Genomic DNA, 26,830 nt, shown 5'->3' on the forward strand with positions numbered 1-26,830 from the left:
GAGAAGCTGCAGTTACTAACCTCTCTTCTTTAAAGATCCCAGAGGACGGGCAGAGAATGAAGACAGACTTGTTAAAAAAGTGTTTCTCAACCTACCAAAAAAGGTTTGAATCCAGCACTGATTTTTCATACTCTTCAGTTTCTCAGAAGGGAGGGAAGAAAAAAAAAAACACAACAAAAAACCCCAACCACGCAAAACAGGAAAGCTGACACTCACCTTACTCATACAAGGGCAGCATTTCAAATTGCCTCTGCCATTTGAAACATTAACAAGCCAGAACTTGTGGAGTCCACCATCAGTAGTTAAGAACACATCAAGACCAAGTCCTAGCCAACACACTGACTGAAATGAACACCATCTGCTACAGACAGTTTTTTTTAGGGAGCAGACAGCCCCATTCAGACAAAGTGGAGCATCTAATATAATAGTCCACCCGGTCCAGGGGCAGTCAACACCACTGAAAGTTTTCAGAAGCACCTGGTAACACCTATGCAGTACTATACTGGAAGTGCTTTAGAGCTACAGAGAGTGCTCTGTTCTCATTGAAAAAAGTTTATAAAGATCAACGGGGAAAAAATACGGTCCTTTACAGGTGACCATCCCAGAAACACCTAGAAAATCACCTGAGCAAACTAACTGCCAGACTCAGTTGTTACACATTTTCTTCCAATTAACATGTGCTTGAAATACAAGTAATTAGGCAAGTCAACTCCATGGCATTGTTTTTTGCCTGAATTTGTCCTGCAAGTTATGGCAACACAACAGTCAGTGCACATCAAATATTGTGGGTATAATATAAAAGACTCACAGCCAAAAAAAGGTAACAAACTGCTTTTTAGTGAAGCTGTTAAAGACTATGATCTATAGATGGTTTGTGTTAAAATGATATACAAGAGGGAGAACAATTATTTTGCACTTTTGTGCAGCTTTGTAGTTTGAAATAAATTTGTTTCAAGGAAATGAGTTGTGCCAAATAGATATTACAGGCTGAATGCATCACTTTAAGTGAAAAACTCCTCCCTTCTTGACTACCTTTTATTTAATCCTTTTTAACATGGAATTATTTTTTAAAAGTTATTTTCATATAATTCTTTTTCTTATTAACAACAGTTGATTCAGGGTCACTTTCCTTCCTCCTAGAGGTGATTAGCAAACAGAGCTCCCACAACACTCAAGGATCAGCCTTTTTTAATGTCATAGAACTTGGGGTAAGAATACAGGGTTTTTCACAGGTCTCCTCCAGATGCAGCTTCTGGGCTCTCCTCCTGGTCAGCCAGCTGATATCACACTAGCAGCTTTTCTTCCCCCAACACCTTAATTAGGTAAGATTAGTCTGTTCACAATGAGGCAGGTCCAGATAGTGAGTTTCACTGCAATTTGGAGAATTCTTCTTCTCCATACAGCTATGCTTTCTTTGCATATATTAGTGGTGAATTTCAGCTGTAATCATCAATTAATAAGTATCAAGTTGTCATCACTCTGTTGTCTGCAAAAGAAAAAAATTCACAATTTTTCATTCAGCAAGAAATGCAATAGGAAGCATCTATCCATACAAAACCAACTGAGTTTTGATCCTTCTGTTCTGTGCTCTCCCATTTCAGCCTACAGCTCCGAAACCTGCACCAGGACAATCAAGCAGAAAGTGCTATAGTAGCAAAAGCTCTAGATTTTCCCTCCAGCTACCTGGCTTGTGCATTCAATAGTCTGCAGCATATTACAGTAAAGCATATTTACTATGCTCAAGCAGACAAAAAAATCATATCCTGCACAATGACTTGGATGTGAAACGTGAAGCTGTACCTGGCTAGAGTTCTTATTAACTAGCTGGCTTTCAAGTGTTCACAGCAGCTGCTGGGATACTTGCCCATCATCATCTCACATGCTCCTTTTTGGCTATGAGGTTTCCGTCTGCCAGAGTACATCAAAAGTATAACGTTGCATTTCACAAAAGCCTCAGTATGTAAGTAGACAAGTATCCTACTGATAAAATAGGATTTGTTATACCAGTTGGGATTGAGTAAGTGTTCACATTCAGCTCTATTCCTTCTCCCGTAGCCTGGCTTCCTTGCATGGTGCCCACAACCATTCTGTGCACAAGCATGAATTCTTCCGGACTGCCTAGGGACAGTGACAAGATCCCTCCTCCCTCAATCAGGGATTCAGGGGTGTGTTACATTTCCTTGGAAAGAGAGTTCAAAGAATTGACTTCCAGACCAGCAAGCACCAGGTGAGATGTTCATCTCTCACCAACACCAGCTTGAAAAGGACCGCTGCTAAGACTTCCAAAGGCTTGAGTTTGGCAGCAACCAGACATTTACAAGCATGTTTCCAATATTCTGACAGATGGTATCAAACCAGTTTGCCTCAGACACATCATAGCTTTGGGAGTAAGTACTGGTCCCTGGCTGAATCCTTTTGCTTTCTGCTACTACTCCCAGCCTAGTGGAAAAGCTTTTTAGAAACAGAAGACTTGCAAAACCCTAAGCAGCAAAGACTTAGTTTGCTCCTGACTTCTTGGCAGCTCCATGTTATACTCTGCAGTCCTCCCATCAACTTCCACGTTTCTGCATGGTAGTTTTTGCATGAGTGAAACACTTAAACCATGCATTTAAGCTCAGATTTGCCATCCCTGCAGCATCAGCATTCTAAAGATCTAACACTAAGTAAAGCACAAGAGGAACAAGAGTGTCCAAATACTCCACAGGCTGAATTCTGGATGCTCCAGCATTTGTGAAACAGCACCTTGCAATGAGAAGCTAACTGCTGTACTTCCGAGAAAAACACTCATTAAAAACACCCTACTGACCTCCTACAGCAGCAGATGAATGGCATGGAAGTCTGTTCTTTTCTGTAACGAACACTGCCATGGTCTTTTAGAAATTCATGTAGATCTGTTACTGGAAACCCACTTTGTTGGTATTTCTGAAAGAGAAAGCATTTTATTTAAAACATGTGAGAAATTACTGGGCCTGAAGTGTTCTAAAATTTCTTCTAGAGTGTGATAGCCAAAACCAGAGTATTTGGTTCATTTGTTCCATATTGCTGTAGGAAGGGGGAAAAAAAAAAAAAAAGGGAACGCCATCCTAGAACCACCACACATGTAGATAATGGAACAAAGCAATCTAAGTGACACAAAATTCATATTGTTCACAGATTCTCTTACATTTTGTTTGCTGTCCATAAGACCAAGCAAGTGATCTCAAGTCATACTGACATTGATTCTCTCTTGTTCACATCAGCTGCTGTGCTCACTGCAAGTGCTTTAAGCTAGTTTTCCCTAGGAACCCCAATGCTGGATTTGGAAGGCCCCAACGTGGATATTCAGCATTGCCATTCTGAAGAAATGCTCTGCACAACACCAGTTCAGGACTCTGAAACAGCTCCCCATTGATCCGCATGAAGAGCTCAGAGGGAAGAGTAACAGTAAAACACTGTTTCGCAGGTCAGACCACCCAATAAACTCAGAAGCACAGACAGTTAAGTTGTATTTTCAGATGCTTAGAAAGCGGAGCTCTTGCTTGGTCTGGAAGCTGTGATTCATGTCAGACTAGCCTTATTCTGCTGGCCTGTTTATCTGACACTACGACAAGAAAGGGACGAGAGCTAAAGAGCATGATCCACATTGCCTTCGCATCGGAGCACAAAGGGGAGATAGCACTAGAGGACAAGAACAAAAGGTAATTACCAAAAACTTCGTTTCACTTTCAGCCAGTTTATACTGGAAATGGATGGCGCAATTTTAACTTGAGTGAGAAGTAGTGGGTCTTTCAGAAGACATTTCCTTTTAACCACAAATTTCCGAGCAGCACATTAAGCTCTAAACTCATTTAGGTGTCCAGGCTTGCTATCTGCTTGGCCCTTGCCACACTCCTGCCAGGGGATATTCTCCAAGATGTCAGCAAACCCTTCCTGACCTCAGCTTCTGGTGCCACGAGAGCAAACATTCACTCCAAACAAGACTCACCAGGCTCTGTGTAATTATACTTAAAAATTAATTCTTTCCACTTCTGTTTCCATTAGCTATTACCTTTTTGAAGCCAGGTGAAGCAGCAGAAGATACAAAGCAGGGGGACACACACAGGATGATTTTCCAAACCAATTATTGTTTAGTCATTTGGATAACTGCCCAGTCATCCTCCCAATTTCACAACAGACTAGGCTAAAAGATTTTAATAGTCTCACCAGTCATCGTAACTAATGCTAGATAGTAAGGTGTTAAGTGATTAACAAGAACGAACACAAAACCAATTAGAAGTGTAACAGAAAACAAGTGGTTTACCTTTATGGTGTCATAGGAGTCGGTAATGAGTGCAATAAAAAGGCTGAGGATCATGTATATAAACAGACTAATGAAGGAGTACAGATATAACCGACTGAACACCCACACCAGCGTGCTCTTCTGCTGGATTTGAGCAAATGTTGCAAACATATCATCACCGTTGACCAAAGAAAACAGACACTCAGCCACCGTGTTCAGATCTTCAAACTAGAAAATAAGGAGTACAAATTATTTCTAGAATGTGAAGATCAATCATCCAGATTAAAGGGAAAGTGAAAAGTATTACAAAAACAAAATTTTTTTTTTTTTTTAGAGTTTTACTCATAGCAGAAGAAAAAAGCCAACCCAGTCAAACAAATGCTACCATGCTTTCTTTCCTGTATGTTCAGGCCAAAACATACATGTCAGTAATAGAACCATGTAGAAATATAATCTTGGCTAAGCATTATATGTTGACATCAGAAATAAGAAGATTTATTATCAAGAAATAAATTTGTGATGCTCAACAGGCAAAAGAGTCAGTAACTGACCACCACAGAAAGTTTAAGTTACTGAATTTTAAGCAATTTTAGACCTGCAGGAAAATATCATTCCATTCATCAAAGCACAGATAAAGTGATTTCATAGAATCTATACAGTGAATCAGTGGTGGTATGCTGGGAACAGAATCCACATCCTCTGGTTTCCCAGCTCTGCAGCACTGCTGGAATATGGGTAATTAATCAATATTGTATTAAGGAGTTAGAGATAGCATATAGCCTTCAGAACCCAAATGGTCTAAATTAGATTTGTCTTGAGATAACATCATCTGTCATTCAGAAAGCCCTCTCTGAGCTGTAGGTGCAAGCTACAGCTGTATTGTGAAGCTACTGAAGCACACCCTGGACAAAACCATGGTTTCATTTCAAGGACATTCTCTTGAATTCCCAACTCCATTTCCCCAAGCTGGAACGTGCCCTGAGGCTAAATTCCACTCAGCCACCAGGTAAACACACTTCCCTCTTTTGCTCCGCCCCTCCAAATAACTGGATTTGTTAACTATACTTTATTGGACAATATGAATTAATGCACAATGTTTTAATGTAGCTATTATCAATGAAGTAACATGACCACACTCACTTGAATTGCAGTTCTATATTGAAAATGAGATGTCAAGAGGCATATGCTTGTAAGGAGAACACACTGTTGCACAGGAACAGCAAGTCTGGTTTTACCTACGACTGACTTTTTTATTGTTTGGTTTTTTTGTTTTTCTTTTGTTTGTTTGTTTTTTTAATTTTTAAAGCCAGGCTCTCCTGTGTACCTGCACAGCAGGGAAGACACTTCCCATTTCTACGCGCACCGCCGGAGCCCTGGGCTCTGCCTGCACTGCGCAGCGCAGTGCCACACTGCCTTCCGCCGGGTTACTGGGGAACTGTCAGAAACAGGGCACCCGCACACAGCTACAGCTCTTTCCCTGACATTGATCTGTGATATTTAGCAAGAGGAAACGTTTTCATAGATAAGCATTTTATTGACTACACTTCCTTTTGCTCAGATAATTAATGTACTTGCTGCGGGGAAGTTACAACAGTATTTATGCTGAGCCTCTGGTACGGCAGAGGATCCCACAGCATCCAGCATCCCACCGAGAAATGTATTGTCACCAACTTAAAACACGTGCAGGCTGAATATCTACATTTCCTCAAAGGAGGAAACTACATCATGTTAAAGGAATCGGAGCTCTGGGGGCACAAGAAGCTGAAGCAAGCACTGCAGCATGTGTTGCTGTTACAATAAATACCGTGTGTAACGAGAGATCAGGAATGATAAATCATACATTTGTTACTCATTAATGGACATCTAGAATTTATCACAACAGGAATCTGCCTTTTTTCAAACTGTCACCAAGTATCCACCAAGAAAAAAACAAACAAGCTTTACAGTTGTTTTTGCTTGTGTTTTGGAATATACAAAGCCTTACTCCTGTACCAAGGTTTCAGACAAGATGACATACCAGGCACACACTTTGATATCAACCTTAAAAAACCCCATCTCCCCAAAACTAAAAACAAACAAAAAAAACCCACAACATACCCCCACCCAGGAAGCAAAGTAAACAAGACAAGCATTCATCCACCCCTTTATGAGTCAAGATTTAGGAGCTGAAGTTACATGGCACAGGAAAGATTTGGAAAAACAAAGTCAGAGCCAAGGAGATTCCCAGAAATGGTAACGGTGAACTAGTTAGTGCCTCTTCAACCCAATTGAACTGGAATTGCCAGAAGAGGGCGAAAGAGATATAGACCAATGCACGTCTGGTCTCCAGCCAGACATTGCCTGTATAAACCATCCACTCATCACAAACACAGCCTTGTGTTGGAGATTACATTGAGTTCAAGCACACAGTGAAAGCAAGAATACAGTTATTTCGTTAAAAGGAGCAGGTGCAGGAGGTACACCTGGAAGGAGAAACATTCCCATGTTCTTCATGTTACAGCTTTTAAACAGAAACATGAATTTAAGACCCATTTCTGTCGTTATAGCTAGGAGCTATACACACACACACACATATTCACATATCATTAGACCAGAAAAGGAGTAATACTGCTGACATACCTTTTCATGATAAGGTCCCAGGACAATCCAACCACAGAAAGTATAACCAAGATAAATCATCCCAGCACAACAACAAAACCTTAGCACTTTGGGCAATGATGCCTGCATAGTTAAAATGAGCACCTACGAGTCAAGGTGGAAGAAAGGAGAAGGGGAAAAAAGCCACAAGTTAGAGAGACCTAAATGTATCTCTCTATATATATAAATATATTGTTAAATATTTGATTCCTGCCTTACATTGTAGGTTTGAAAATATCCCAGGTATCTGATGACTCCAACCCAGACAAACAAAGTTGATGTTCCAAGTAAAATGCTGCAGACATCATAACTTGTGAGGTTCTGAGGGATCCAAACAGAGCAGGTGGTCAAGTTACAAAGCAGTAGGTATGTCAGCTGGACAGCTATTTAAGTTCCAGCAGTTCAAACAAAGCAGGGCAGTCCAATATTGAAAGGATGTTGCTACATCCAAAAATCAGCCCAAAGTGAACTGCAGTTATTTACTGAGATCACTCAAATGCAATAGTGCTGCAAACAAAAGCACATCTGCACTGATACTCTTGAAGTTTTGTATGAAGTCTGGAAGAACTAAAGCCCTTACTTTGGTTACAACACAGTTTTGAAATTAGATTGAATAGCTCCAGATTTTTATTTAAAAAAAGGTTAATATATGCTATTGTTAAGCAAACAAGCTCTCATTTGCTATTTAGAAAAACATGAGCCATCATTTGAACGAAAAGTGAGCCTCAGGACTATAGCCCTTTCCATGCTGCATGCATTTACATCTCTGAAAAGGTTGCCAGCTGTTCGGAGCCTGAACATCATTTTTACTACCAGTGAAGTTTATAACGAACTCTACTTGCATTTTACTTTAGCAGGCTAGAACCGGTTGCAATAAGCACGAGATATCCATCTACCTCAAGATTTCCTATCCTCATCCCCCCACCTCGCCATCCAGCTGGAGGTTCTCAAGTGCTTCCTCTGAAGGCCACTCTGGGCATCTGCCCTTTAAGCCTTAGTACACATGAAGCAGGAACAGCACCCTGTTTTTCCCAGAACACAAAGTTTTGTGAACACATGAATTGTTGACATACAGCTCTGTTGAAGAAAAACCAAACAAACCAAACAAACCAAAAAATCCCCCTGGAGAGCTGCCAGCTGGACAGAACACATTGATTTCAGCACACTCAGACGAGGAGGTCAAGGACTAGCAGGTGACACTGTGCCTGTAGTTTGGACAGGCCAGGAAAGCAAGCTGTAACAGTCATGTTTCCAGTCCCACAAGCCATAAAGACCCCTGTTTTATCCAAGGGGATGACTCTTGGTTTCCCTGTACAATACGTACTACTACTTCTTACAGAAATAACACCACAAGTTTTTTTGTTTTGGTTGGGTTTTTTATCCTGTTACGAACTGCCTACCTACAGGTCCTACAGCAGGGATTAGGGGTCTTAGCACTGTGGAAATAAGATGTTTAAATAGCTTACATGGTCTTACTGAAAGACTTCGGGGGAAAAGGGAGTGAAACCAGTTATTAGTCGAACTAGCACTAGGAAATGAAGAAATAAGAACTAGCAAAAGTAAACAAGATGACTAGTGACTATGATAGCTCACTTTCATTTGTCCCCAAGTTAAAACACATTACACATGGTTGTAACAAGACTAATATTTTAATCTGAAGTACTAAACTCTCACCTTGGCTTTTATTTCCATTTTTAGGATTGACCCAATGATTGTCATCACATCACTGATAATTACCAGGACATACCATCCATTTATGAACTCCAGGCGATCAGCGTGACAGACATGACGCTTATATTTCTCCAAGAAGAAGTTCACAAATCTCTATTGACAAGCATTTAGATGTTTAGTTACAGGTCACCTTAGATGAAAAATATGTACAGATGCCCCAGTAGTGCAGCAATGCTCAGGTTTCACGTACTCCCTTTTCCTATAGTATTTGCTGGAAGAATAGCTTAAAACTCCTTTTCAATAGTAACAGAAATGAATAGGAAAAAAATTAAGATTGGTTTAGGCCAGTGAAAACCAACTTTCCACAGAACAGCTGACTTTATAACCAAGACCCACTAGCCTAACCATGGCTTGTTATCTCCTTTTTAGCCCTCTTCACAAAAGTTTCTATCCACCTCCAACAGAGCAAGGCCGTCCAACTAATGGAATTACAAAAAGAATTAATAACTCAAATACAACAATAAGGCAAGAGCTCTCATTTCCAATAGAGCCCCCAATATCACTTCCCACACCCAACACTGCTTATCTGCTTTCAACTGCTTTTTGCTCATGAATAAATGCCAACGTCCCTATTCCTGACAGCAGTTTGACAATGCCTTTGCTGAATTGCATCCTCTTCACCCTTGTCTTGTTTACAAGCTACAAAAAGGATATATTGAACAAGATAAACAAGCACCTGTGCTTTCATATCCTACCTATCCTGAACTCTTTTTCCAACTCTCATAAGCCACATGCTTGCAAAGTTTGTATCAATTAATGGTTATAAGCTGGCACATCTCAGGGCCCAGCTTGTGTTTCTGCACCAGTATTTGGACCAGAGGAGCTGAGTCTGCTTACATGAAGCTCTGCAAGCAGCTTGAGATGAAGTTGGATAGGGCTAGTCTCAGTCTGCAAAGGAGGGTGAGCGGGGAAGAAGGTGACAGCAAATGGTGATCAGGGATTGTGGAGGGAAGAGGAAAGAAGAACTGAAAAAGGGTGGTTCCAGCCCCAGAAAGACCAAAATCCCCAGCCAGAGTTACACTATATGCTATGCTTTATATTTTCTCCAGTTAGAGCTGGCTTTGAGGGACATTTGATAAAGCATTAATTTATGACAAGGCCTCTATGGGAATTCTACTCTGAAGCCAGGGAAGGAAGAATTAACGTTCTTAAGCAAGATGTGTTAGCTGTTAGCAGCAGAAAGACTCAGAAGTCTTTTTTTGCATAAAATCCTGGACAAAATTAAGTCCTGGACAAAAAAAAGTCTCCTTCTTTTGCCCTTGAGAAATACAACTAAATACTTCGTATTACAGCACTATACAAACAGAAGTAAAACCCATTCAGCTAGCAACTGTTCACCACAGACATCTACACATCCTTTCTAGAGGCAGAGATAACAGTAAGAGAGCAACATCCTGCAACAGATTTACTACTCGATGTTTCAAAACATATCACTTCACAAGACTAGCAGCAAACAAGACAGAGACAAAATAAGCATTAAGATTATGAGCACTGTACTTACCTTTTGTAGTCTTAAGGCAAGAACAATGGATCGTGTGCAGAGGATGAGAGAAGCAAAGCAACTTAAAATGACAAATCCATCAAAGACTAGAATATACTGAGTGTTTTTCTGGAGAACTGTGAAGAGTCAAGGAAAGGAAGTAGAGTTAGTCTTTTCCCTTCTCTTTGAGCACAAATTGTTACAAAATGTCACATTTTTTGCATTTAAAACACTCTCACCCCATAAATACATGGGTTGTAAGAAATATTCTTCCTGCAAGCACATCTTGAGCACAACTGACCACAGAATTACATCAAGACAGCTATGAAGATTCGGCTACAAGAATGAAAATCATGTTCAAGTTGTTCAAAATAAAACAAAAAATGGGTATATTAATACAGCCTTCCCCTTTTTCCACTAAGCTTACCTGTCCATCTGTGCTCCAACACTGTTACAACTACACGGGGTACAAGAAATGCAAACTTTGGCCTGTATCAACGCCATTAAACTAAAAACCAAACAGAAAATCCTACCTTATTTCTCATTCTCTGACCTGCAATCAGAAACTTGTTTGACTTTCTGTACTATATTCTTTTCATCCACAGGTTTAGAAGCCATCATGTGAACCCAGATCAGGTGTTTTCCTTTGCTTACTCATATCAATTGTCTCTATCTTTTTCACAACATAGATTTTAACTATATGAAATATAGGCAAACACTAATTTTTAATTGTTGCAACAGCACTTCAGCTCACCTTCATTACAGAATTATGAATGCTCCCTCAGCTGGTTATTACATGCAAAATAAACTACTCAAGAACAGCTAGCTGAAAGACAGCCACACGAAATTATTGTATATAGATGCAAGCCAAAGCACTTTGTGGTTATTCAGAATGTACTATAAGAAGCCACTTTAATATCAGTACAACATAGTATTATCAGAGGAAAGCTGGCTTTGCTTAGGCAAAAGGGAGGCCATTTGACATACTTGTTAATTGAGATCCTATATAGCACACTGAAAACTATTACTCCACTACAGTCCTTTACAGCAAGTCAACACATGGGAGAAGCAGTTGCACAGTGCTCAGTCACAGCTACTGTTCCTCTGAAGGAGCCTTTAGTGCACATTCCTTAGCTGTCAGACCAAGCCTTAATGCTAGAAATACAAGGCAGATGCCACCCTTTGCTCATGCACATCATTAAATCTAACAGCAGTGGCAAAAAAACCCAAAATCTCTACTTTCAGAAATAGTATGCTTCAATTGGAGAAAAGAAAATTTGAAAGCTGTAGAAGGTTTGAGTTCGGAATTCACCATTGTTAGCGGATTAAATTATTTGAGTAATCTCAGAGCAGCAGAATAATTAAAATCTATAGAAGAAACATTCATCCTCCTTCCAGATCGATCTTGCTGCTAAACACACACTGTTCTAGAGAGATGCCCATGTCATCTCACCTGAACACCCTCACAGGAAGGAATTATTTCCCAGCTCTTAATTACAAAGACATAAGTTGCATTAGGCAAGGGTTTGTGGCTTTTTTTGTCTTGTTTTAAGGGCAGGAGGGAGTTGAACAGGACGGGGGATGTCTTGCTGGACAGAGTGTCACAGAGCAGGGGAAGTGACGGGAGATGCGTAACACTGCTATCATGCAAACACACATGCACCATACTTACCAGAGCTAAATATGTGCCAGTCTTTGCATTCTTGAATATCAGTGTCACTATCAAAATAGATTTTGATTTTTCCACTGTGTGCTCTATTATTGAAAGTTATCTGGAAACACAGAAATATATCAGAAACAAGACTAGCAAAATCTCATTCCAGAAAACAAATCCTGCTAAGTGCTTTGACATAGTATGCATTAATATTTGTTGGTCAGGTAAGCTTTAAGCAAGCTGTCACCATAAATGGTGGTGTAGACAGAATTTGAGAGCATGTCATGTATTGCATAAAAAGCAGTATTCCAAGAAGCCAAACTTCAAGTTTAACCTTTACAAGAATAACAATTACTTATGTCCTTCTCAGGTTATGAAGTTACCAGCTGGAATATGTTACAAAACAACATTGTCCCATGGCAACACCATTTCAGCAGCCTTTGGGAAGGGGGACTAAGGGCTAGGACATGCTCAACTGCTTCTCCCTTGCAATCTAGGTATGAAGATGATGCCTACCCCATAGCTTAAGCTCTTGTGATATATACAGTGTTGGAAGTGCTATACCCCATATTCACTTACAGTATTTTGAAATGCATAGCAGTCAGGCAATTCACGGGCATGGATTGTCTGTAGAGCAATGCCTTTCAGCTTGAAGAAGATTTCAACCTGTATAAGCCTGGATGTTTTAAAAAGTGTATAAATATCTTTAGATACACATTAAAAAAATACACACATACACAAACTGCACAAGTCAGAATCTACCATATTCATACGAAAGAACAAGTTGAAATAAAAACAACAACAACAACAACAAAAATCCCCCCCACCACTTTACCTGTAAAATTCAAGACTGAAAAAAGAGGAGTTCAGCTTCAGTTCAGCATTCTTACCAGCTAGCTCCTGTGGCTTTAAAAAGATACATTCTGGAAAGAGAAGAGGAAAAGCTGTCATCTTAAAAGCTTCACATAGAAAGCAGCATAAAACTGAGATAAATCAGGTTGAATGACCAGTCCTAATCAGGCAAAATGTTAATTTTGAACAAACCTATGCATTCAGAGGCCCAGCTAGTGGGATCAGAAGCAGGTCTGTGTACTAACTCTTGAGCAGCTAGCAGCCAGGACTCAGCTCTGAGAGGCAGCAAGGACACCCACCCACTGAAGGTACAGACTGACCAGCATCCAGAAGTCTGTACTTGAACCTTCTGCATGGAAGGGAGGGAGAGGGGAAAAAAAATCCAAAAACAAGCCTCTCCCCCGCCCTCCCCCAAAAAAAAAACCCAAAACCCAACAACTACAAAGACCTGCACAACTCACACAACCCACTAATGACAGAAGTTGAAAAGAGCTTCATAGAGTCTACAAAGCTGTCATTTCTAGGTAGGTACTAAAAACCAAGAGGGAAATAGGCAAAAGGCATGGTAATGTTCCTGTGATTGCCATGCAAAAACCTATTGGTTTTAAGCCTTACTGATTTAGCATTAGAATGTAAGTACTCCACAACAAGACTTTTTTAGTACAACAGTACCATACCTGTTTCAGTTGAAACATCTATGTTCAGTGTATCATTGGAAGTAAGCATTGTGCCTTTCTTGTACTGTTGTTTACAGATTTTTAAACCTGATCCTTCATGTTCATAACCAAGTGTCCCCAGGGATATGTTCTTTAATTGCCTGTACTAGTTTAAAAACAAAACAGAAGCAGAAGTTAGAGATGGCTGTCTTTTTTGCATTAGATAGTAACTTGCAGTCTCAAAGTTATGTGTATCAATGTCTTTTTACATTAAAAAAAAAAAACATCTCTACTTTCACAAAATCTGTAAATTGAGAGTAGGTATCTCACGGGAAGCTGAGGGCTGCTGGCCACTAATTAGTAGTGATTGGCATCCTGGTGACACAGTGACTGAGAGCCCCGTACCTACTGGGCTGCCTGCAAATGACTACCCGTGTGCCAGACGGCAAGCCAGCAGACAGCTTTTAATTAGATGCCTGGCAGTTACTTTAATGCAGTATTGCTACTAATCACACACACTCCAGGGATATCTTACGTATTCATCTCATGAAGGTGTTAGTTTTCACACCACTTGAAACTTGATTGCTTTACGTACAATCCAAGTCACAGTTCTCATCAAATCCACCCCAAGAGCAAAACCAAAGCTGTTCCCTGTGCGACTACAGAAAAGGGAAGCCACACGTTCACTAAATAACCAGCAACCAAGGAACATACAGAGTTTGGGCAGCCTCCAAAAGTAATTTAACCTGCCTGCTTTACACCAACACAGAAGCAACTGAAAACAGGCCTGTGAGGAAAGTACTTTCTTTTTCCACTTACTCTAAATACAGCACTCTTCATATGTAAGACAGGCTTGAAAGCAAGGACTAGAAGTGGAAGCAAATAAAGCTATGCCAAGCCAAGCATTGTCCACGCATGGATCAGCCCTGAGCACCACCAAAGAACTCCATTCAAGGCCAGTCCTCTCCTGACTTGCCTTCCGCACATCCTCAGTGTCTGCTGGAAGCAAGATATATCTCTGATCCCTCGAGTCACACCTTCCAGTCCTGCACAAGCCAGGCAAACCCCTGTGGTTCTTGGCTCCTCAACAGCTGAGGAGATCAACGACTAACCATGAAGACAGCTGCCTGCCAGCTCAGCTTAGCACCCGCTAGCATTGTCCAAGAGAAGCCAGACAGACCCACAGCTCTTTGAGGAAGAAAGCATAAATAGTAATTCATTAGTTGTTATCATTACCTCACCTAGCAAAAGAGCTCGGGGCAGCGTACAGCACTGGTCTGCTCTGAAGAAAGCTTTTAGCTTCCCAGGAGGCCTGAAGTAAATAAACATGGGAAGTCAGACAAGGCTTCCCATTCCTTAAAAAAACCTGTTCAGCTGGCTTTGATACAGATTAGAACCTTTTCCCCTTAAACATGGATTTTGTTATTATGCATAATTCAGTGTCACCCTATTTCCTCCTTCCCATGGGCATTATGGCCACTAGTCCATCTTGTGGGGTACAAAATCCCAGCAGTTGTTAACAGCCACATGCTCCATGTCCAAAAGGAACTCCGAAAGGAACTACCACATTTTCATCCAAAGCTCTGCCTCGCAGTGCCACTTCGAGTCCTCACAGCTGAGCTTGCAACAAGTTTAGACAGCCCAGGAGAAAAGCACAGCCTCCATACCCTGTCAGAACATTATCTTAACTCAGATTAAACTAAGGAAGCCAAGTCTGACTAAGGCAGGTCAAGTGAGTGGAAACAGTAGTTAGTCACAGCCCCACATCCCTCCAAGGACACCTCCAGATCACTGCATCTAACAGCCGTTGCTCCGTCCACGTGTGCTTTCAGGCTCTGCCCTCCTGACAGCATAACACGTGGCTCTGGGTTACTCCCATGCCACTTTCAATCAACGCTATGAAACAGTAAAAGCAAAATTCATGTTTACACATTTCTAAGCAGCCTCAGACAGAGCAGCCAGCAGAACATCCTGGTCCTAGAGACTCTGCCACAGGGCAGGCTACAAGCGTTAACAACTCTGCACTGCTTCTTCGTAATAGAAACTTCCACACTGGACCCAGGAGAGGAGTAAGGAAGAGCTGTGTACTCTTCCAAGTGGAAAAAGTGTGTTTTCAGTATTTTTGTTGTTGGTTTGTTTGGGGTTTTTTCGGAGTGTGAAAATATCCCAGTGGTACCTTACACAAAGCCTAAAATTTAGTTTTTACAACTCCAGTTTTACTGTGCACTATTACCATCTTCTGTAATATTATATCCTTCTGCTTGCCCCACCCCTGCAGCCCCCCCCTCCCCACCCCAACCACACATTTCAGATTAAAACTCTGAACGAAACACCAAAACCTATGGCTTCTAGCTGCCCATCTCGAAATAAGAAAAGCCTTGCTTTTAGCTTAGGAGTCACCTGGCTTGGCTCTTCCTAGAAGGCATCCTTTAAAAAAAACCAACCAAACAAAAGAAACCCAAAAAAGCAACACCAGTCATAATGTTCACCTGGAGGCACTTTTTGAAGTCTTACATGTGATAAAAAGCCTCAGCAACTCCATATGACACTAAAGAACCCAGACTAAGATCTCCTTAAAGGATATGTCTACATTTATACAACATAGACATTTTATGAAGAGACCTTTTTCTGATGCCTGCATCACACATTGGCTCATTCTTGAGGATATAAAGCTAGTATTTCTCTACTGTCTTCTATCTGGACTTCAACTCAGCCTTAGTGCCTACAAAAGAAGGAAAGTGAGACAAAGCAAGCAAGGAAGAAAAAAAGCAGTTTATAGCAGAAGTAGTGGCAATATTGAGTTCAAAGGAAGACTGAGAAAGTGTCAACACTCATTAAACATACCCGGAGCGAGAATCTTGGCCTTGTCCAGCACAGCAGAGACCGCACATTTGATCTGTTGACAGCTCTGCTGCAGCTTAGAGGAGATGGCAGAGGAGCAGCAAGCCCCCACGTGAGTGTGTGTTTAAGGAGATATAGCCTTCACACCACTGCGACTCCCAGATGCCTGCTGGGCATAACTGACAGCAGCAAAACTGCTTTAAGCCAAGCTTCAGAGATGATGTCCCAAGGTTAGCGAAAATGAAAGGTGGTTTAAAGCCACTTTCCATTCATCCAGCGTGAAATGTTTCTGGGCTTATCATCATCCCCAAAACCACAAAAGCAGTTTCATTTTCCACACACACACACTCTTTCACCTCAAGACTTCTGAATGTATTTAATATTAATACAAAAATATTTACTGAATTTTCTTCCTAGATTTATTCACTTTCCTCCCACGATTGTAAAGGGACTGTTCTTTAAAATACCATCCCTAACAAGGGCGAGTGCCGCTACGTTCCTGGAAGTACCGTATTCCCCATTTTGAGGCCTCTGGCACTCACTACAAAGCTGCAATTCAGTATAGCTGTAAGCACAAATTTTTTGAATACCATGCATAGGTATATTCAGGCCCATAGCTCTTCAAAGTAAGACCTAAACAAAGGTTCCAGTTCACGCAAGATGACTGATTTTCAAACATTCTGGATTTCAGTACTACACAACACCCAAGTAAAATTTTGGTTTAGATTCATCTCCAAGACAAAAATGCAGACATCTACACACGAACTTCAGGACACCCCACCTACGCTGATTTGCTCAAATATCAAAACTGAAATCCAAGAATGGAGACAGAAAACCAGAAACTTAGCAGAAGTTTATAGCTATAGCTTCAGCTTTAACACAGTTCATTATAAGCACACACACTTACCTGATTAATAACATAAAAAATGCTATCATAAGCATCCTGTTGTGTATATATACTGCAGCTGTAGTCATCTTCATCAACTCCAGAATAGCCTTTCAGGAATAGGTGTTTAAAAGCAATAGTGTTTTCCTCTTTGAACGAGACCACCAACTGGTTACTCAAACCAAAAAAAATAAGCTGACAAGAAAAAAAACAAATTTGAATTTTGAATACTGGTCAAGCAGCAACATTTTGGAAACAGCTTTGAATTATAATAAATACAGAACAGAAAGGAGCCTGTTGCTGTAACCCTGCTACAATAGGAGCAAAGAATCTGTTAACTAATGCCATAAAACCACTAAATTCAAGGTTACCACATGCAGGGTAAGAGAAACAGAAATCTTAAGTCTCCTACTGATTCCAAAACTTACATTGCAGCAACTAAACAGACAGCTGATAACTGCCACCTTTCACACACGTTGGACCACCAACTCTAACTAGAATTTGCCAAAACTTTTGTTGAGGATGCAAATGGCGGAAGAGCTAACCTAACAGCACAGCCTGCTACCCCAGAAATGTCCTGCTTTGCTATGGGACGAATTCCTACACCTTCTTCCTACCTCTGGCATGGCACAGGATTAGAGCAAACCTACTGGGGACCCCCCAGCAACAAAAAGCATCACCTACCTGACCCAGGTACTGGTTAAAGAGGCTATGTTAAGAAGCAGCAGACAGTAGAGTTACTACTCAGTATTTGTGTTGCCCTATCATATGGATGCTCCCATTCCCACCAAGGAAAACATATAAATGGAGCCTAGAAGCTGAAAAATCAAGCAACAAGAGTTTCTTCACAGGCTTAGCAGCGGGAGGATATCCCAAGCCCTAAATAGCTAACCCTTCATCCTAGGTTTAAACTGCTAACTAACAGCAAATGTGAAACTGTCTCATTACTGCGTGGAGTTTCCAAGCCCCACAAGAAACTGGCAGAAGTACAGAAGAAGCAAGAGTCAGAAACTGCAAGCAAAAGAAGTGTGAACTTAGAAATCCCCCAAAGCGAACAGGTAGGCTCCACTAACATCCAAATTCCTTCATTCAAAACAATAGAAAGCACACCCATTTTTCCCCCCCTTCACTGGAATACCTCATCTTTTGTCCTAGAAAGTAATTGCCTAGATCTGGGCCAGGCTAAAAGAATACATGCAGCAGGACTATTTAGTGCAAGGCTCTTTGGTTGTACAGCAAAGTCACAGCCAGGACAAAGAAAAGGGGATGTCAGCTCTGCCAGTTATGTAGTCTTCAGATTAAGAACTGAATCTTCAAACTTTTAGCTGAGTTTTAAATCAACTATTTATATCTTCAGTTGACTGCAAAAAAATCACTAACTGAATGCTACAAATAAATCTGCAGCACACTAACTAGTATCTCTTAAAAAAAAAAAAAAAATCAGGGATCTTCCAGCTGCAATACAGAGAAATAAAACATACTTAGCGGAGTTTCCTTGGGGGACTCTGTAGGGGATTTCAGCACAGCGTTGGAGTAAAACTTACTCCCCACACTGGGACAGAAGCCTCTTCTGCTTTTCAGCCAGGCACAGATACCACAGCCACTATACCACACTGAAGAAGCCACAAATGTCATGACTAACAGGCTGGCATCAGGCAGAAGCAACTAGAAAGCTGCTTAACTTATTCCTAGGTTTTCCTTCAAGGGTCTTGCCCTCACTCTGAAATACAGACATGCTTGTTGAACCTGTCCATCCATTTACTATTAGCTCACATTTGAGACCTCCCTGCAGAGCAGCAACACATTTTCCTTCAGAAACTCTATTTCCTTTTCTTGTTGACTACCTGCCTGGCATCTGAGCAAGACCCAGGGCTGGCAAAAAAAAAATCTTAAGCAGCAGCCCAGAAAATCTTGTGGCCTTTGAAAGTCAAGCAGCGGAGCACCCTTTCTGCTCACAAAGGATAGCAGGAGACTGGGACAGCAGATGGAAGAATGACACGTTCAGTGATTCCCCCAAGAATTTGTCAGTAGGTTAGGATGGGTTGGAAGTACTGAACCTTTTCAGAGCCATCTGAAGTCGTATTTTGTCTCATTACTGGCACACAAAGGTTACTGCCCTGTCTCCAAAGAGAGGGCAATAACCCACATCTGAGGTGCAGCTGTCAGTAAAGAAAGGTGGGACACCCCTTCCTCTTCACTTACACCGTGCTCGCACTGCCAGCCCCCCGCCGCCCCTAATACGCTCCCTGTTCTCAGCAGCTCTGTCACTACGGGTCGCAACCGTGCCAGCGCTAGCGTAGAGAGCTTATTGTAGCTCGTCTGGCCTCGACAGACCGACCCCCGCTCCCCGCTGCAGGCAGGGCCCTGCCAGGACCCCAGCGCAGCACGGCAGCAGCGGCCAGACCCTCTGCCAAGCGGGCCGGAGAGCCTGCCGCGGCTTCCCAGCCGGAGATGAGAGGCAAGAGTGGTCAACAGAACACAGGGGCACGTAGGCTGGGGTCACGCTTCATTCTAGCGGGCAAGTCAAACACAGACCTGGAATGCTGCAACTCGGCATGGTTTTAGAGTTGTAAATGTAGCTGTACTTGCAGCGTCAGATGTCAGAGTCCTGCATTTCAAAGGTCCAGAAAAATCACTTCCACTTTTACATGTGTCCCGTCTTGCTTCCCTCGACCTCCAGCCACCATTTCTTAGTAGTCTGTAAATTAACCAACTGCAGGGTGATACCAGTGCAGTTTAAAAACCACCCTCCTCTTTGGCTCTACCTATCTAGGTACCCCACTGTCTGACAGGCATCGCGCGATGGCAGAAGCAAGGGGCACGTCCCAGTCCTGTAACCCAGTCGTTCCCATCACCACCTGAGACTGCAGCATTTTCACACTGCACATGTACATTTCAAGTTACTGACTAGATTTCAAGAAATACCACTTTTGAAACAGTCAGTGAAACCATGATCTATGAACATAACAGGAAGCAGAACACAGAGCGGTACTGTGGCAGCAAGCCTGAAGACAGTGTTGGATTTCACGGGAAGAGTAATTTGCTTTAAAGTGTTATCTTAAAAACAGCAAAATACCTGGTCAAATACTGCCCCAAAATCTCCAGAAGGCTTTTGTAATTTAGTTTACGTTATTCTTCCCCCTCAACACACCTTTCACGGTATTTTTTTCTTCCTGGACTGAATCAGGAAGTTCAAGTCAGTAACAAATATCCAGGGATGGCAAAGGCCCAGAACCACAGACCTGCTTCTCCTGCACATCACTGGTACACTTTCTAAGAGTAAAGACAGGGGAGGGATTACCTGTGTAGTAACCATAAGTATCTTCAAAATCTGCAAAGCCAGTTTCCATGGTATTTGACGTCTTGCTCTGTATTTTTCACATGGGTTCATGAAGTAAAACTTCAAATCTTCTTTCAGAACCGCCTCTTTTAGATCTAAATCTGACTGAGCCATCACATTTCTGCCATAAATAATACGTTAATTAGAAACCAACAGAATACTTCGGCAGCCAATTTCCTCATATTGCAGTTTCACCTCAGATCACCACGTGACATAATAGGTCTGTAACAGTTTTCTGGTTTTTTTGGTTTTTTTTTTTACAGCAAAATGCAAGAAATATTTCCCTATGATCACATCATTAAAAGTAACTTAATCACATGAGATCATCAAAACCCAACATTTACACAACTATTTATCAGAGAATAGGCATTAAATAAGAGAATCTGTAATAGTAATAGCAAGTCTACATTTATCCCTTTCTTAAAACTAAATAATTGAAATAAAAAGAGATGACTGTTAACACATTTCTCTGAAAAACCCACATTCTACCACCAGAAAAAGGTGTCTTAAAGACTAAACAACCAGAGCAGGCTTCACAGCACACTTCTGTTATGAACATGCAGCTTTAAGGGCTGAACTCATAGGCATTTATTTATTTTAATATCCAGGCATGTAAAATTCAGAGGAACAAGCACAGAGGACTGTTGTTGTCGGTGTCTTAAACCGCTCTAAGTTTCTTCCTCTCAACTGAACAGGACATTGAAAACCTTCCCTTTCTCCTAATCTTTTTAGCCCTGTTTTCCAGTACCGTAACCGTCAGAACTTCCCTACTTCACACAAAGAACAGAACCAAACTTATGATTTTTTTTTACTCTGAGCATGTGTTAAGGTAGAGCAATCATATCCGAAACTGGCTACATAAGCTGATTATCAGTCCCATTTACCATCCCAAAAATTACTCCCCATGTTCTGAATTTTATAATTTGATAATATAATTGAATTTTCTCTCAAGGTCAAAACCAAAAGCATAATTTCCTAGTTTTCAGATACATTCTTACTTCTTTTGTCCTCACCTGTCTGAAGTGTACAGGTATTTAAGCCCAAACTGTAGACCATAAAGCACATTTGATTTGCTAGCACCAGCTATCTCATAAGAAAAGAAATGGGAGTTAAAAAACACAGTGAAGTTGGCACTGTGGTGTTTCCTCCTGAGAGGAAGTGAAGAAAAAAAAAAACATCTTTTTTTACATCAGAAGGTCAAAGGTTATCTTTATTACACAGCCTTAAATCAGTCATTCATGAAGATGGTAGGAGGTAGGCTGATCGTGGTTTTGAGACAGGAAAAACACAAGAAGGTTTTTAAGAAAAAGAAACTGTGGAGTACATCCCTATTGAAATTTGTAATAAAAACATACCGGACTAGTTTTAATAATGTTTACGATACAAAAACTTTGAAAAATTTAAACACATCTGACAGAAAAGCATATGATAATTATAGCTGTGAGTATTGTCTAAGGAAACAGGTACATATGTACTTCAATCTTGCACTGACACCCAAAGACATCACTACTCCTGTACCAGTTTCTCTTGAACGGGCATCAGCATTTGTGTGAGAACACAATGAACAAGACCAAACACAGAGTAAAAGTCATAGGAGTAGGTGGGAAAGAAAGAGGAAACAGAGCAGGTTTAAGCTGGAGCTGGTCAAGACTCAAAGCATGAAGGCATGACATACAAACCACTCCAGAACTTCAGCAAAATCCTCCCCTAAGCTTCCAGTAAAAGCATATCTGAAGTGACAGATCTTCAAAATCAAACGGCAAACCTTGTAAGAAGCATTGTTTCCTTTGATATTCAAATACATACCAAGGAAGACATAGTGTTTTTTCCAAAGTTGTCTTTCAAGCCCCTACAGCTATTATAAAAACTTCATGTTGAGCAGTAACAATACTTTCACTTTTACACAACGCTCACTTAAATCCACTGGCTAGGGATTATTTTCACTGATGCCTTTAGCTTCCTTTATTAATTAGCTGTAGAAATTGTGAGCAGGAAATTCAGCTGAGGAAAGCAACATACATTTTCAGCTTAAGAAGAATAGATGAGATTCAAGCCTGTATCACTGTTGGGCTTTGTCTTCCAATAAAGAGGAGGTGTTCTCTGGTGTAATACTCAAGAATTAATTCATTTGGCAATAGGTGAAATACAGCAACTGTTTTCTAATCTATTCATTTCTAGAACAGATTCAAAATAACATCCAAATAAACTGCATTAAATCTGCAGAACTAGAACCTTCAACCAAAGCATTAAAAAAAAGTTTAAAAGCTGAGTGATTAATAGTGACTTACCACCTTTAAAACAAACCATCTAATTCTACCAAATTTTATTAGCCTAATAATCTAAAAAAATCCAAACAAAGCACCTAGCTCCAGACAGAGTAACAGAACAATTCAGTTCAGACACAGCAGTGTAACTAACACAGCTCAACAGGTTTCCATGGTATGTTTTGTACAGCACTGACACAAGCAAGTTTTGTGAATAAGGACTAACTCTACTATGTATGTTTAAATGCATATCTAAGTGTCATTAAGTGTTGTGTGTCACAAATAATAATTGTTACTAATTCAATTCTAAAAGCTGCATTAGGATAGGCACCATCCCAGCGCTACACCTGGTAGGACAATCTGTTGTTTGGATAGTGTTTTGCAGTGAGGCACTTTAAAGCTCAGTGTTCTATTTAAGAAAGAGGTTCCAACAGTAACGACTACCATTTACAGCTACCTACCTATGAAATAAGCATTTAATATGTAGCTCTTCACCTAGCAGGAAAAGCACCACTAAATCAAGTAGCTAAAAAGCTACAGAGCACAGACTCACTTTTTTTTTTTTTAATGAGTAATTCACTACAGGAGCAACACTAACACTGTCCGTCAGAGATCCGTATCAGGAACATTTATCTACTCGAGCTCTACATCCCGAATCAACGAGACTGATGGGGGGAAGGGGGGGAGGGGGTCGCAGAGAAGAAAGAAGGGGGGGATCACTGAGTTGGCTTCTAGGTATCAGACTGGGCAAGCCCAGCTTCGCCTTCATGATCTTAGCTACTAAGTTCACAGCTCGCCCAGGGGAGGGCATCGCCCGGCACTTCTCAAGAAAGGGAGCTCCAAGAAACTGAGAAAAACCCTCCTTTCCCAGAGCTGCCATCGCTACGAACCGCTGAGCTGCTGCAGGCGGAGCGGCAACCCTTCCAAAAGCAGCCAGAGCAAGGGGCACACGCAGCACACTCCGCAGCTCCTCTTCGTGACCGCGGCCCGCCGCCAACGTGACACGCGGGGAAGTTCTGCAGCGGCGGGACAGCAGGACAAAGCACCCGCGAGAGGGAAGGCGGAGGGGACCTACCTTGCGCACGGGTTTAAAACACCAGTTCGGAGTAGCACCTCCGCCCGCCCGTCCGCCCGCTGCGCCGGTGCCGGAGGGCGGCAGCAGCAGCGCTCCCCTCCCTCGCCTGCAGCCCGCCCTCCCCCCCGTAGCTGGCGCAGGGGGCACGCCCGCTACCGCCGCCCCACACGGCCGCCGTGCCCCGGGCTGGGGCTGGGTCCCGGCCCGGGGCTGGGTCCCGGCCCGCGCCCCTCCGCTCCCTCCCGCAGCCGCTGCCGGAGGAGCGCCCTTATCCCCCCCCGTCCTGGCCGCCTGCCCCGCCGCGCCGGGCGGCGTGACCCGAGCGGGCAGCGCCGCGCCGCGCCCCGCCCCGTCCCGCTCACCCGCTGGCGACGGCCCGGCCGCCGGGCAGGTACTTGAGGGAGATCTCCATGGGGCCGCGGGGCTCGGCCGCTGCCCGGGCAGGGCAGGGCGGCGCGGGGCTCCGGCAGCCCGCGGCGGCGGACGGGGCGGGGGGGGGGAGCCGGCGCCGCGACCCGAGCGGCCTGGGCCGCGCAGCCCCGTCCCGCCAGCGAGCCCCGTCCCGCCAGCGAGCCCCGCGTCCTGCCCTGCCCCGCCGGCCGCGCCGCCTTTATGGGGGCCCGGGGGGGAGGAGGGCGCCCCGCCGGCCACGTGCCCTGCGCCCGCCCGGGCGGGCCGGCAGCAGCGAGTGCCGCTGCCGCTGCCCCCTACGGCGGTGGCCGGTGCCCCGGGCTCAGCGAAGGCGGTCGCTGTTGCAGGCGAGGAGACGACGGGCGGGGAAGAGCGTCAGGTTGGATTAGCGCTAACGGGGCTGGTCGTTCTGCAGCCGAGAAGGTACTCGGCTCCTCCGAGGATGTGGCTTCACGCGGCGACTCCAAACGAGGGTGTTCGGACAGAGCGCAGACTTGCAGGAGGCTCCGCCGCGGCAGCGGCGAGCTCTGCCTGCCCGCCCGGCCGGGAGGGCGGTGCGGGACTCTTGCATAATGCTCTCGGAGGATGCTGCGTTTGGATACAGGCACGCTCTTCAAGGGAGAAGAAGGAACAAAAGCCCGGGCAAACATCTGTCTGCAGGTACGCAAAACTAGCTGCGAGACCATTATGTCCCCTCGTGCGTGGAAGTTTTCTTAAGGTGTCCTCTGAAGCATCTGGTAGTAGCTACTGCCTCAGGCAGGAGGATGCTCCCGACAGGTGCAGTCGCAGGTTCGGTCTTTCACAACAGCATCTGTTTTTCCCCTCATCTGCCAGAGGTAAATTACGCCCTCACACATTTTTTTTAAGTGGAAAGGTATGAGCATATCTGGATTTGATTTCTTCCCCTTTTGCATGCACACTGTTTACCTTCCCTTGCAAATATGCTTCAGTCCAACATGGAAACTGGTACCTGGAAACAAGTGTGGCCCCCACCTCTCTCTTCCCCTCAGCGTAACCTCATTCCGTTAAAGAGATCTGAGCTCTGCTGAAAACAAGAAGTTCCCACTACCTGAACATATGCAAAACGTTGGCATTGAAATGAGCCTTGGTATGAGAACAGCTGTTACCCAAGTTTAGCACCCTGCAACTTATTTTCATGAGGAAATACTATCGGTATTTTGCAGGCAACTCTTTCCAGAACCCAGTGAGAATCAGAACAAAGGAACTCTCTTACCCCTCCACGCCTTCTTGGACAGCACTGAAAGCCCTGCTTTCCTTAGGATGGCATTTTTAAGCTTAATGAGTTTATCTGATGCTTTATCTGCTGCTTTGCTCTCCCCACCTGCATTTTACAGTCATATCTGTGCCTGCTTGATTGTATCAGTATAAAGACACTGATGTCTCCAGGATGCAGCTTTACATGCGTTACCAGCATCGCTAGTGCTGAGATCACTGATACTGTTGAAGTCACGCGGAGGTTTTTTTTAGGACTTGGCTCCACAAGGCCATAACCAGCACATCATATATTGACATGAAGTAAGATTAAAAAGCCCCACTACACACACAACAGCAGCGGCCACAGATCTCCTGGCAGAGCTGCACTTCATCTCAAGTGCAGCCGGCAGGCTAGAAAACACAGCATTGACTGGCTGCTTCTCAGGTGAGGGAAATAGGCAGATGAAGATCCTGAACACCAAGGTTCAAGCAGGTCAGAAATCTGGACAGCAAGCACTTACATTGCCAGCAGCACTACCGAGGTGAACAATACACGTTTGAGTGTCCGGTTTTCTTAAAAAACAAAATACAGATAGATATCAGATATGTCATACAAGCAGCATGTATTTTTCCAGTCAGAACTGGACATTTTGAGCAGGTGTAAGCCAGTAACCTTTCAGGGCACTGTTCTTCTTTCCCCTCCGTGTAACAGCCTGCACCCATGGCCAGAAATACACAATTGCTGCTCTGCTAACTTCATAAGCAGTTGTCCTTTCTTTTCCTCCCACCCCTTCCTATCCTTTGCTTACACATTCTTCTCCTACTTTTAGATAGCCCTCCCTCTGGCTTCACACTCTGACCCTGCCCATTACTGTTTGAAGGCAAGTTGGCTTTCATTAACTCTTTCCTCCCCAAACCCACACAACTGCCAGCACTGCTAAATTAAAAGCTGTGCAGTAACAGAGCATGGTTTTTCACTGAATTTCTACCTCGGCTGATTGATTGACTTTTTAGCTGTAGCACAAGCACAGACTCTAACAGGGATTTCATTGCAAAACAAGCTTCACAGTGAAGTTTGCCCTTCAGGCAACAGAAACCAGTCTTCAGTGGCAGATTTCTCCTATTAGGAATTGGAAGAATATATATATAATATCTTTTCCTGCTTTGGGGTCACCCATTGTAGCTTTCCACGCCTTATGCTCATACTGCAGGCTTCTATTAACATGATTTCTCCCTGCTTCTATAAAAGCTTGTAAGAATTTGATATTTTAGAGCTCTGTCAAATGTTGAAATTTGTTGCTGATTTTCTAAGTTAACAAATCATATGCTCTGCCCTGTTTCTAAATTAAATCAGACTACTACTTGCCTTACAACTGTATTGGCAAAGTATTCCATGGCTGGTTACAAAATTTACCTGCATTTTGAGCACATTATTCTTAGCTTTCTCTTTACTCTGTATGAAAAAACCTTGCTCAGAAGTCAGCCTTCTGCATTTCAGTGATCTTAAAGTGCTTGCCACCTTTGTCAGAA

At 42.9% G+C, this 26,830-nt stretch overlaps 1 protein-coding gene across 1 annotated transcript; it reads right to left on the reverse strand.

Moving 5' to 3' along the window:
* Positions 1-1,171: 1,171 nt before the first annotated feature.
* On the reverse strand, positions 1,172-24,177 carry MCOLN2 (mucolipin TRP cation channel 2). Its single transcript, XM_069789119.1, has 14 exons — positions 24,037-24,177; positions 20,297-20,456; positions 17,017-17,190; positions 13,290-13,434; positions 12,596-12,683; positions 12,340-12,436; positions 11,779-11,878; positions 10,128-10,243; positions 8,570-8,719; positions 7,115-7,216; positions 6,878-7,000; positions 4,280-4,486; positions 2,807-2,922; positions 1,172-1,486 (listed from the first exon to the last, which is right to left on the reverse strand). Exons 1-14 carry the CDS (start codon positions 24,084-24,086, stop codon positions 1,450-1,452), a joined length of 1,665 nt encoding a protein of 554 aa, XP_069645220.1. The 5' UTR covers positions 24,087-24,177; the 3' UTR covers positions 1,172-1,449.
* Positions 24,178-26,830: the final 2,653 nt, after the last annotated feature.

The sequence above is a fragment of the Haliaeetus albicilla genome, chromosome 8, assembly GCF_947461875.1.
Source record: "Haliaeetus albicilla chromosome 8, bHalAlb1.1, whole genome shotgun sequence".
NCBI classification, from domain to species: Eukaryota; Metazoa; Chordata; class Aves; order Accipitriformes; family Accipitridae; genus Haliaeetus; species Haliaeetus albicilla.